Here is a 13,882-nt window from a genome sequence, read left to right as displayed (position 1 = left end):
AATATTTACAGATTGCTGCAGTCACAATATTCCTTATAGGTGCCATATTACTTCTCATCTGCTTTGCCAGGAGGCAGGTCTTTCCACTGCCTACTAACAGACATGATAGATAAGTACAAGTGATATCTGAAATGCAACAGCTTTTATCTGCAATAAGATTAGAGAGGAGATATTCTCATAAACAGCGATCCCTCATTTTATGGGAGACTGGGCAGGTACAAGCATTAGGTTGCATTAAAGGAAAACTATACCCCCAAGCAATGCAGGTCTCTATAAAAATATATTGCATAAAACAGCTCATATGTAAAACCCTACTTCATGTAAATGAACCGTTTTCATAATTATATACTTTTCTTGTAGTATGTGCCATTGGGTAATCCTAAACGGAAAATTGACATTTTAAGAAATAAGGGTAGAACTACACAAGGGGCGATTTCCGTGCGTTTCTGTCAGATACTACGCTGGCAGACAAAATGCCTGCATCATGTCGGATGCGACGGGAAACAAGGTAATTAATACAAAAGTCGGATGGTGTCGCAGTCTGCATCCTACAGTCAGGTAGTGTCGGATGAACGATGCGACACTATCCGACTTTTGTATTAATTACCTTGTTTCCCGTTGCATCCGACTTGACGCGGGCGTTTTGTCGCCCAGCGTCGGATCCGACAGAAATGCACAGAAATCGTCCGTGTAGTTCTACCCTAAGGCGTACCCCTGGGATCCTACGATTCATGGTGCACATAAAACAAAAAAGGTAAATAAGAAGAGTCATTTGCATCTACAGGTGTGGTTGCACTTAATTGGACATAAGTGTGTACTGATGGCATTCATAAAACGTTGGTCCAAATATGTTCCTTGCTTCCATACAGTTGCGCTAAGCACTATTTTACGCCAATAAGTGCAGCAGACTTGTGATCGCAAAAAAACAGCCTTTGGGGGTCCCGAGCACTTACTTACACCACTGAGGCAAGTAATTCATGAACTTTTTAAAAAATAAAAAAATGGAGACCATGAAAATGTTGCCTAGAAAGGACATTCTTCCTCATACTAAAAGTTAACTTAAAGGTGAACCTATAGCTAATTAATGCATAATCCTTAAAGGGATCCTGTCATTGGAAAACATGTTTTTTTCAAAACGCATCAGTTAATAGTGCTACTCCAGCAGAATTCTGCACTGAAATCCATTTTTTAAAAGAGCAAACAGCTTTTTTTATATTCAATTTTGAAATCTGACATGGGGTTAGACATTTTGTCAGTTTCCCAGCTGCCCCTGGTCATGTGACTTGTGCCAGGACTTTAGGAGAGAAATACTTTCTGGCAGGCTGCTGTTTTTCCTTCTCAATGTAACTGAATGTGTCGCAGTGGGACATGGGTTTTTACTATTGAGTGTTGTTCTTAGATCTACCAGGCAGCTGTTATCTTGTGTTAGGGAGCTGCTATCTGGTTACCTTCCCATTGTTCTTTTGTTTGGCTGCTGGGGGGAAAAGGGAGGGGGATGATATCACTTCAATTTGCAGTACAGCAGTAAAGAGTGATTGAAGTTTATCAGAGCACAAGTCACATGACTTGGGGCAACTGGGAAATTGACAATATGTCTAGCCCCATGTCAGATTTCAAAACTGAATATAAAAAAATCTGTTTGCTCTTTTGAGAAATGGATTTCAGTGCAGAATTCTGCTGGAGCAGCACTATTAACTGATTCATTTTGAAAAAATATTTTTTTTGAATATTTTTTTCCCATGACAGTATCCCTTTAAAGAGGGAGTGACTGTCAGAAATTACTGGTGGATTAGTAGGTGGATTAGTAGGTAGATTAAACTTCTTAATAGTCTGCAGCCTCCGGGTATGAATGAACAGTTAAGTATTAAGATTGGTATGAATGGGTACTCTTCTATTACAGGTAATAATGGGAGACAAATAGATGTTGGGGACAAGGAAACCCCCGAGTCACTGAAGGGCACCAATGACTCAATATATTGTATATATAAACACTGACAATACAAGGCTGAGTAGTAATGAATTCAGATTACCAGTACATGGCAACTCTGAAAACTACAATCAGCATAAGAAAAATAATAGTATTACAATAGTATAATAATAATAATTACCATAACATAAGCTTATATGGCAAACCTTATTTTCTGTTTGATGGTTTGTGATGACCCCTAGGCTTGGCCTTTTAACAGTAGCCCAGAGCACACTGAGCATGTGCAGTGTCACTGACACTCCTTAAATAAATATAAGATGGGGGGAGGTCCTGTGTACAACGTTGAAGACCTTAATCATTACTGTAATAGAAATGCTGGACCATTAGGCCGATGCAGTAATTTCAGTATATAATGTGTGCCATTTCTAGCCATGTTTGTTTTTAGGGTTTACGTTTCCTTTAACGATTTACTTGAGACCACTGCATGAACTTTCTCTATATGAACTAAACATGCTAAATGATCTTCTTCAGAGGTTTTCTCCATAATGCACTGCATGTAAAGGTGATGGGTCACTAGACATGTGCTGCTGGTTTCTACACACTGCCCAGATCCAATAAAAGGTACAGGAGTGTAGAGTGCTGTGTAAAGAATTTACTCCTTCATTTAGGGTTTTTTTCCCCACTGCCAATGTTGGGTGCCCCAAACTGCTCCAAAAGATGGGAGTCTAGCCTATTGCTTAATAATTAATTGAGATTGTACTGGTCTATTCATTTGACTACTCTACAACTCTGTATTTAGTATCATTTCCCATGACCAAAGTACAGGAGCAGAAGTCAGTTCTCCTCCAGACCAGGAGTTATATACTTTTGAGTTAGCTTTTAGTATGATGCAGAGAGTGACATTCTGAGGCTGTTTGCAATTGGTCTTCATTTTTTATTATTTGTGGTTTTTGAGTTATTCAACAGCTCTCCAATTTGCAATTTCAGCAATCTGGTTGCTATGGTCTAAATTACCCTAGTAACCATACACTGATTTGAATAAGAGACTGGAATATGATTAGGAAAAGGCCTCAATAGAAAGAGGAGTAATAAAAATTAGCAATAACAATACACTTGTAGCCTTACAGAGCAATTGTTTTTAGATGGGGGTCAGAGACCCCCATTTGAAAGCTGGAGTCAGAAGAAAAGGGCAAATAATGAAAGAACTATTAAAAATAAATAATGAAGACAAAATGAGAAGTTGCTTAGAATTGCCCATCCTATAACCACCCCTTATAGGGGGAGTCAGAACCAGCAGTATAGAGAATAAAACAGACAGATAGCACTTTCAAAAGCAATTACAAATCACTTTAAACCCAATCAAAAAATATATATATATGTATATATAAACAAACTACTGGATAGGTGCTCTCAGAAAACAATGGAAATGCCTAGGTGCTGGAACATATATCAAAATCAATACAAAATACGCACTCATAGGTCTTTTGTGAAGAAAAAAAAAAAGACCTATGAGTGCGGATTTCTTTGCTCTCTCTCTCTCTCTCTCTCTCTCTCTCTCTCTCTCTCTCTCTCTCTCTCTCTCTCTCTCTCTCTCTCTATATATAAAATATCATGTAAAGCAAGGCACTTACAGGATTTAAGATATGGTGAAAAAGAGATGAAGTTTATTTATTATTCCAACGTTTCGGTCTCTTTTACGTGATATTATATATGAATTTTCTGCAGTGTGCACCCAGGCTTTTAATCCAGTAAGTGAGTGCAGTTATTTGTTTATATATATATATATATATGTGCTTAGAATTATTCCATTTTATTTCATTGAGGAAAAAAATAACACTTCAAGATCTAAAGAGTTAATGAACTTAATTGCTAATAACAACTATTTGCTTAGAGCAAAATAAGCTTTAATGTAATCCTCCAGGAAATGAAGGCCCATAATTCCACAATCAGTACTTGAGCATCTCACTGCCGCACATACTTCCATCATGCGTTCCTCCCCTACTACGCTGCCCATTGTTACCCTGAGTGCAGAACAAACCATTGTGCCTCTAATCACAGAAGTGACACGCTTTCTGTTCATTGACACACCTATACTGCTACACACAAATGCCTAATTGCCTGTTAATTAGAGCTACTACTGAAAAGCAAATCACCCCGACCCTGCACTAAGTTTGTCCAAGAAGCAGTTCAGCTCAATGGAGCGTGGTTTATGGGACTGCATTCTCCAACCAGCAGCCTGGGACATATCTGCAGGCATCTAATGGCAGCCAAATTGGCCTGAGCTGGAGTTCACCTTACCAGAATTGAATCACCCCTGCAATCAGATAAGAGTATGAAATACAGGCTGGCTCATATGGGAAATACTGCACAACAAGCGCTGGCAAGACTGCACATGGGCCGACCTTAAAGGGGAACTATCAAGAAAATGATATAAGATATTTAGAATACTGAAATAAGAAACTTTCTAAATACAATCGATTAAATATTCTGTGTTGTTTCTGAAATAATCAAGTTCATCTTCTCTATCTCTCTCTCAGCATGTGTTCCTCTTTATTCTCTCTTCATGCAGCAGTTGGGTGTCAGATAATCATTGACATTTAGATCCAATATATCTTATAGGGGGGCTCCTTTTGCTTAGAAGATATATTAGAGCTGACTCTATTAAAATCACCAGACATCATGGGGCAAATTTACTTATGGTCGAATATCGAGGGTTAATTAACCCTCGATATTCGACTGCCGAATGTAACTCCTTCGATCATCGAGGTCAAAGGATTTACCGCAAATAGTTCGATCGAACAGAAAATCGTTCGATTCGAAGGATTTTAATCCATCGATCGAACGATTATTCTTCGACCTAAAAAACATTAGACTTTGACCTTCCCCATAGGCTAACATTGCACTTCGGTAGGTTTAAGGTGGCGAAGTAGGGGGTTCGAAGTTTTTTTTAAAGAGACAGTACTTCGACTATCGAATGGTCAAATAGTCGAACAATTTTAGTTCAAAACGTTAGATTTGAAGTCGTAGTCGAAGGTCGAAGTAGCCAATTCGATGGTTGGAGTAGACAAAAAAAATCATTCGAAATTCGAGCTAAGCAAATGGGCCCCTAGGTCTCTCTACATGCAGAATTTGTGCAAAAGGCAGTTATTTTGTTAGATTTTGTTTGTACTATAATCAATTATTTGAATGAGCTCTAATTCTTCTGCTAAGAAAGCCCCCCCCCCCATAATATATATTGGATCTAACTGTCAATGAATATCTGACACCCAACTGCTGCATGAAGACAGAATGAGGAGAAACAGATGCTGAGAGAGGAATAGTGAACATAAACTTGATTACTTCAGAAATAATGAAGAATATTTAATTGATTGTATTTAGAAAGTTTCTTATTTCAGTATGCTGAAGCTTATATTAAATTTTAATTTTTGCTATAGTTCCCCTTTAAACAGCTATTAATGGATTATATTATCGGTGGAAGAAGAATCACTAATTTTATTTAGAAACTCAGCCAAAACCAGGTACAAAATACAAACCATAACACACACAGCAAGATCAGAAACACTTTACACTAAAAGTGGCACAATATACAGTAGAAGTGGGGTCGAAAAATAGCTGTAAAATGTACAAAATATCAGCATTACAGCAAAAAATCAGGTACAAGCAAGTACGAGCAAGTCAGAATAAGCCACATTGCAGGTAAATCTGCCGTCAGGGAACCTGTTATCCAGAATGCTCGTGACCTGGGGTTTTCCGGATTTCTGTAATTCTGTAATTTGGATCTTCATACATTAAAGGGATACTGTCATGGGAAACATTTTTTTTCCAAAATGAATCAGTTAATAGTGCTGCTCCAGCAGAATTCTGCACTGAAATCCATTTCTCAAAAGAGTAAACAGATTTTTTTATATTCAATTTTGAAATCTGACATGGGGCTAGACATATTGTCAATTTCCCAGCTGCCCCCAGTCATGTGACTTGTGCCAGCACTTTAGGAGAGAAATGCTTTCTGTCAGGCTGCTGTTTTTCCTTCTCAATGTAACTGAATGTGTCTCAGTGAGACATGGGTTTTAACGATTGAGTGTTGTTCTTAGATCTACCAGGCAGCTGTTATCTTGTGTTAGGGAGCTGTTATCTGGTTACCTTCCCATTGTGCTGTTGTTTGGCTGCTGGAGGTGAAAAAGGGAGGGGTGATATCACTCCAACTTGCAGTACAGCAGTAAAGAGTGATTGAAGTTTATCAGAGCACAAGTCACATTACTTGGGGCAGCTGGGAAATTGACAATATGTCTAGCCCTATGCCAAATTTCAAAATTGAATATAAAAAAATCTGTTTGTTCTTTTGAGAAATGGATTTCAGTGCAGAATTCTGCTGGAACAGCATATTAACTGATTTTTTCCCCATGACAGTATCCCTTTAAGTCTACTAGAGAATCTTGTAAACATTTAATAAACCCAATAGGCTGGTTTTGCTTCCAATAAGGATTAATTATATCTTAGTTTGGATCAAGTACAATCTACTGTTTTATAATTACAGAGAAAAAGGAAATATTTTTAAAAATATGGATTATTTGGATAAAATGGAGTCTATGGGAGATGGGCATTCCATAATTCGGAGCTTTCTAGATAACGGGTTTCCGGATAACAGATCCCATACCTGTAGTAAATGGGGCAGCACAATGCTGCAAGCCAAGGTTGGGTTGTAGGTATGAATGGCACAGGTAGAAACACTTGCCCAGATCAGGTAATAAATGTGAATGGAACTGGCATAAACACATGCCAAGACTACTAGGCACTAAATATGAATGGCACAGAACTGCATTGTAAAGGTGAGAGAATGAGAGATAGTGTAACCATGTGACTATGACAGGAACGCACAGTCATGATATTGAGATTGATAAACATGACTAGGACATACTCCAGCACGGAATCCACACACCAATGAACTGGATAAATCAGCACTATTACCTGATCAGCTACTGAGTCACTATGCCCAACACCCCTAGCCATGATCTGCTCCCCTGACTATACACAGGTACACTGACATGATCTGCCCCTGACTATACACAGGTACACTGACATGATCTGCCCCTGACTATACACAGGTACACTGACATGATCTGCTCCTGACTATACACAGGTACACTGACATGATCTGCCCCTGACTATACACAGGTACACTGACATGATCTGCCCCTGACCATACACAGGTACACTGACATGATCTGCTCCTGACTATACACAGGTACACTGACATGATCTGCTCCTGACTATACACAGGTACACTGACATGATCTGCCCCTGACTATACACAGGTACACTGACATGATCTGCCCCTGACTATACACAGGTACACTGACATGATCTGCCCCTGACTATACACAGGTACACTGACATGATCTGCCCCTGACTATACACAGGTACCACTGACATGATCTGCCCCTGACTATACACAGGTACACTGACATGATCTGCCCCTGACTATACACAGGTACACTGACATGATCTGCCCCTGACTATACACAGGTACACTGACATGATCTGCCGCTGACTATACACAGGTACACTGACATGATCTGCCGCTGACTATACTACATGACAATGCTGTGTGAAGTGCAGGTAGATGATCAGCTGCCTTTGTCCTACTCACATACTCAGTTGTCAGATTGAGTACAATGTGATTGTGTAGTGCCAGAGGAGGCAGCAGCAACATTACAGCAGCAGTTACTCACCATATAGTCCATGGATTCATGCAGCGGGAGACTTGCCTTTAGCGATCAGAGGGGGGTACGATTCCTTACTGCTGGGGACTCGGTCGGGCTCAGCTTGTTGAACAATAATAAAGCAGCAGAACCACCGCTGCACGTCTGCATTTGCTGCTACCGACCCCTCTCCCCTCTCTCCTCCTCCTCCTCCCAGGGATCCTCAGTATCCCCCGCCCAGGGGGCGCACCAAACACACAAGCACAGACAGAGATAACACGGCCCCGCCCTAATGCACCGACCGTGCTGCCGGACTAGGAAGCACAAACAGGGGCGAATGTTATAAACCAGGGAACCCACACAAGGCTCGGCCACCAGGCTCCGCCCAGTGCCGTATCACATGATCACACACGTGGGCTCGGCTTTACATTAACTCTATCGGTTCTGCTACAGGTTCCTGCAGAATTACATAATAGACACGCCCCTCCTGACGTATGTATCGGTAGTTGCGCTAGGCCCCGCCCTGTTTAACTCTTTCTCTGGCAGCCCGGTGTGTTACAACCCTTTCAATACATTTTTGAGCATTTCTCATTTATTGTGAGGAAAACCTCCATGACATGAGGATAGTTTTGTACCTTTTCTGGGATTTGAATTGAGTTTTTTTTTTTACTACATTTTATTTGTATTTTGTATATTTTAATACATGTTCAGTTTTGTCTTTTTTCCTAAAATGTGACCAACGATTTCTGTTAAATAATAAAAAAAGAAATATCAATACACATTTATTTTTATTAGTGAATAAACAATAACAGATATTTTTAGTATAAATAACGAGGCAACACCAATATTTAAAGGGACAGTTATCCTTTGAGTTTATTTTTATTATGCTATAGAATGGCTAATTCTAAATCATTTCTCATTCGGCCTTCATATTTTTTCCTTTTTTTTATACAATTTTTTAATTCTACGCCTTCATCTTCTTGGTTTCTATGGTAATTTGAACCCTAGCAACCAGACGGCTGAAATTGCAAACTAGAGAGCTGCTGAATAAAAAGCTAAATAACTGAAAAAACTGAAAACATCTCAGAATATCACTATCTATGTCATGCTTAACACCAATTGAAAGGTGAACCTTTAAAAGGAACAGTAAAACCAAAAAATGAAAGTGTTTTAAAATAATGAAAATATAAAGTACTGTTGTGCTGCACTGGTTAAACTGGTGTGTTTGCCAGAGAAACTCTACTATAGTTTATATAATTAAGCTGCTGTGTGGCCATAGGGGCAGCCATTCAAAGCTGAAAAAGTAGAAAAGGCACAGGATATACTTTGGATAAGCTCTGTAGTATACAATGGGATTCTTTAGCATCTCTGCTTGAATGGCTGCCTCCATGGCTACACAGCAGCTTATTTATATAAACTATAGTAGTACTTATCTGTTATCTACTGTGTATCCTGTGCTTGAATGGCTGCACCCATGGCTACACAGCAGCTTATTTATATAAACTATAGTAGTACTTATCTGTTATCTACTGTGTATCTCGTGCTTGAGTAGCTGCCCCCGTGGCTACACAGCAGCTTGTTTATATAAATTATAGTAGTACTTATCTGTTATCTACTGTGTATCCTGTGCTTGAATGGCTGCACCCATGGCTACACAGCAGCTTGTTTATATAAACTATAGTAGTACTTATCATTTATCTACTGTGTATCCTGTGCTTGAATAGCTGCGCCCATGGCTACACAGTAGCTTGTTTATATAAACTATAGTAGTACTTATCTACTGTGTATCCTGTGCTTGAGTGGCTGCACCCATTAATATAAGCTATAGTTTTCTGAAGCAAATTCACCAGTTTTACCAGTGCAGGGAAACACTACATTATATTGTAATTCCTTTACATTTGAAATTCCTTTAATTTTTTGGTGTTACTGTTCCTTTAAAGGGGACCTGTCACCCTAAAAAATAATTCAAAATTCTTTGCTATCATGTTAGTTGAGCAAAATAAACTTTACTTACTCTATATTTATTATTTAAATTGTGTTTCCTTTAGTCTTGGAATTACACAATCACTGCAAGAAGGCAGGAGCCATTTTGTGGACACTGCTATTTAGACTAATTGTGTATCACCCTAAAAATCTTGTGTATGCACCAGAATGGGGGACCCAATGACCATGTGCAGTGCCCTACACAATTATAAAGCCTGAGGAGTGAAGGGGAAATTTGAGGAGTACAGTGACATGTAGGAATTGCTGAATGGAAAGTGAAAGTAATGGACTGCCTCAGGTAAAGGAAAATAATATTTGATTGACATCTCTGATATTTCAACACCTTTATAACAGGTATGGATATTTTAACAAAAAAAATAATTTTTGTTCCATGTTTCATTTGCAAAGGACTTTTCATAATGCAGTGTTTTATGTATATGTGACAGGTCCGCTTTAAGACCGCCCTGCTAATCAAATTTTAAAGGTTGTATAAGCAACCCGATTGGCCAATGTATGTTACACTTACTGCAATTAGTACTAACATTTTGTGCTGCTAGAAACAACTGTTATTGACTATAAAAGAACTCTGCCTGATGCCAATTCTCAAATGCCGTCTCCCAACGCTTGAAAAAAGCAAAGAGCCTGCACACTGCTTTAAAGCCACGCCCCCTGACACACGGTTGGCATAGCAACATCAGGAGTAAACAAGCACAAGCATTTTATGACAGACACTCTGTGGTCCCCACATAAAATTCAAGATATATTATTCCCCCCCCAAATGCACTGTGGTCTCCAAGGATTTCATTACACATTGTGGCCCCAAGCATTTCATGACAGACCCAGTGGCAGGTCCAGCCCCACCCCCTGCATAGATATTAACATCAGTACTTCTCATCTCCATGTGGCTGCTGTAGTGCTGTTGCTCATTATACAGTATAATGTATTTAACTGCGGGACAAGTAAACTGGGTCTGTCAGATATTGATATCAGTAGAGTCCCACAGAAAACAGGTTTGGTTATTGTTTTCCCTGACTGAGAAACCAAAGCAATGGCAGTAGCAAATGATTATGATGAAACACTGGGGATTGGGGTCATTAGTGTGAGATTTTATAAAAACTTTTATAAAAAGAGGTGTAACTATAGTGAAAACAGACCCCTCAGTCGCAGGGGTCGGGTAACAGGGGGCCCAGTCTGTGGGGTCTGCTTCCTCTATATCTAATAAAAAACCCTCCTTCCTAGCTGCGGTAGTCGATGGAATGTGGGCGGTATGTGGGCGGGACAGGAAGTGGGCGGAAGGATGTGGATCGGAGTGCGCCAGGCCCCTCTGAAGATTTTTTTCAGGTGGGCCAGGCACACTCTAGTTATACCACTGCTGAAATGTACAAAAAAAGCTCTATTAGTTGATATATTGTATTTTGATGTATGATGTTTTTCTGCCCATCAACTGTAAATCCTTTGGGATTTTAGCCTTAACCGAAAACTATACTACCCAAACAATGTAGGTCTCTCTAAAAAAATATTGCATAAGACAGCTCCTATGTAAAACCCTGCTTCATGTAAATAAACCATTTTCATAATAATATACTTTTTTAGTAGTATGTGCCATTAGGTAATCATAAATAGAAAACCATTTAAAAAAAATAAGGACTGTCCCCTGGGATCATAGGATTCACAGTGCACACAAAGAAAAGCAAACAAACCATACATGTTAGGTCACATGAGCCAATTAACAGACAAAGTTCTGTCTTTTGCTTCTGCAATTCTTCCTGTTACAGTTAGAGCTGCAGTATTTCTGGTCAGGTGATCTCTGAGGCAGCACACAGACCATCACGAAATGGTGATGGGGAGCTACTGGGTCAACTTTGAAAGCACAGATATTCCCTGTTAAAGGGCTGTGGCCTGTGGTTGCCTTGGGCTCCTACAGAAGCTCAAAACATAATGTACAACATTTCTAGTCAACTTCTTTAGTTGAGTTTTAGTTCTCCTTTAAAGTCAGGGCCTGTGGGCTTATTGCCTTTGGTTCCATATTTAATGGTTCCTCCTGTACTTATGCTAACAACCTTTTGCTGCAGGTAAGGTCCTTTGCAACTCAAATCACCCCATCATAAGTCAGACACAGTCACAATTATTTTACCTTAGGCTACAACCCCTACACTGAGGAGCAAACATAGGAAAGGGGCAGTAGTAGGTAAATAGTTTGAAGGAGAAGCCCAGAAAAGCAGGATTTACAGGATTGGGGAATCATTACCTTCTGTCTCAAGTTGTCTAATAACAATAACCACGTGGATGTAGGGTTGCCACCCGCCCAATATTTTACCGGCCTGGCTGGTAAAAATGAAGCTTGATCCCAATGTTATTAATAGGGGAAATGCGGGAAATGTGAAGTTGCGCTAGCATTGATTCGCCAAGCAAAGCGAAGTTACGCTAGCGATGGTTAATTTGCATACGGCACCAAATTCAAGTTATAATGGAGGTATATATAGCAGCACTACACAAGCCTGGGAAACCTTCAAAACAGCAAATAAAATTTTTATTTTGCCCTACACATATGCCCACTGTATAGTTAAGTTGCCATGAGTTAGGAAATTTAGGGGGGAGCCCCGAAAATGTTTTCAATCTTTTTCAGCCTATCACCCATAATAAAGAAAAAACGCCAGTGTTTTTTGGGACTTAGAAAAATTTTTTTTGAAACAATCCCTATCTACTCTATTGCACTTCGCCTGGTCTGAGGTGGTGAAGGAAGTCTGGCGTAAAAGGTAGCGTTCAGAACAATCGGCGATGTAACGAAAATGCCCAACGCTAGCGAATTCACGCTAGCATTAGGCGCTTCAGCGCTTAGTGAATTTGCCCCTATGTCACACTAAGATTTATTATGGGTCAAATTGAAAATTCGAATTTTCTAATTTTTTTTATTGCAATAACTGTCAAATTTGACTAGGGAATTATCCAAACTCGATTCTAAGTTTTTTTAAAAAAATTCAAATTCCATTTTCGAGATTTATCAAACTCTGGCCCTTTAAAGGAAAACTACACCCCTCAAACAATATAGGTCTCTATAAAAAATATATTGCATAAAACAGCTCATATGTAAAACCCTGCTACATATAAATAAACCATTTTCATGATAATATACTCTTTTAGTAGTATATTTGATTGGGTAATTTTTAAAATTGCCATTTTAAAAAATAAGGCCAGCCCCCTGGGATCGGATGATTCATGGTGCACACAAACATAACAAACAAACCATACATGTTAGGTCACATGAGCCAATTAACAGACACAGTTGTGTCTTTTGCTTCCACACTTCTTCCTGTTACAGTTGGAGACTGAGTTGTAGTATTTCTGGTCAGGTGATCTCTGAGGCAGCACACAGACCATCACAAAATGGTGGTTCAAGGCAAGAGATGTAAAAGAGCAATATTTATACACGTTTGATAAGATTCTTTAAAATGCCACTTAATTTGATATATACTATCTGCTGCTTTGTTATTAATTTTGGGGGTATAGTTTACATTTAAGAATTCGAAATTTGACTATTCGCCACCTAAAACCTGCCGAATTCATGTATAAAGGTGGCCATAGACGCAAAGATGATTCGTACAATTTTCGGACCGTGTGTGGAGAGTTCGTCATTTTTCATCCGGCGGATGAAGGTTTGATTTTGTCCCGACCAATTCCGCCGGAGCCCATTGCGCTCTCATCAAAATCCAGATTGGTCGAATTTGATTCAAATTCAGGTCGGTAAATTCAGGAGTTTTCAGCTCGGTAAAATTTGAGTTTTAGATATTCCATATTGTTATTAAATAACCCCCCAGTCGAATTTCGAGTATATTCCAATTTAAAGGAGTTTTAAAAACATACATACATTCGAAATTCAACCTTTGATAAATGTGCCTCTTACAGTATCATCAGGTAAAAAAGTGGCATACGTATATATCAGTCCAGCATACACTGAGCAACATATCCAACTTTCTAGTTATATATTGGCCCAGCCTACAACTGAGCAATCTTATGTGTGTAATTCCATTCCACCTAGTACTGCTGAACCTGGCAAATACATCTGAAATTGAGGACATAAGAAAAAAAAACTTAAATTAATAATTTAATTCAAAATGTCAACAAACAGCTGTCTCATTATTTTCCTGTGACCAGATATGCCAGGGATAATAATTAGGTAACAGGAAGAATGTTGGTTTAAGGTATTATAGCCCATAGCAACCAATTAGATATTTGCTTTCAAACAGTAGACAAGAGGGGCATTTACCCCAGGGGG

At 39.2% G+C, this 13,882-nt stretch overlaps 1 protein-coding gene across 2 annotated transcripts in view; it reads right to left on the bottom strand.

Annotated features, from left to right (window-relative positions):
• arl15.S (ADP ribosylation factor like GTPase 15 S homeolog) overlaps positions 1-8,036 on the bottom strand; it is a 204,654-nt gene extending 196,618 nt beyond the window's left edge. Inside the window, exon 1 of one of the 2 annotated variants that reach the window (XM_041580573.1) lies at positions 7,657-8,036. In XM_041580573.1, coding sequence (XP_041436507.1) covers positions 7,657-7,668 — 12 coding nt within the window. In that variant the 5' untranslated portion in view covers positions 7,669-8,036. The remainder of the gene's footprint in view (positions 1-7,656) is intronic. The other variant, XM_018244491.2, reaches the window with a different exon arrangement.
• Between the last annotated feature and the right edge of the window lie 5,846 nt (positions 8,037-13,882).

This window comes from Xenopus laevis, chromosome 1S (assembly GCF_017654675.1).
Source record: "Xenopus laevis strain J_2021 chromosome 1S, Xenopus_laevis_v10.1, whole genome shotgun sequence".
Taxonomy (NCBI): Eukaryota; Metazoa; Chordata; class Amphibia; order Anura; family Pipidae; genus Xenopus; species Xenopus laevis.
Note: the sequence above shows the minus strand (reverse complement) of the source record. Positions and strands in the feature narration are given on the sequence as shown.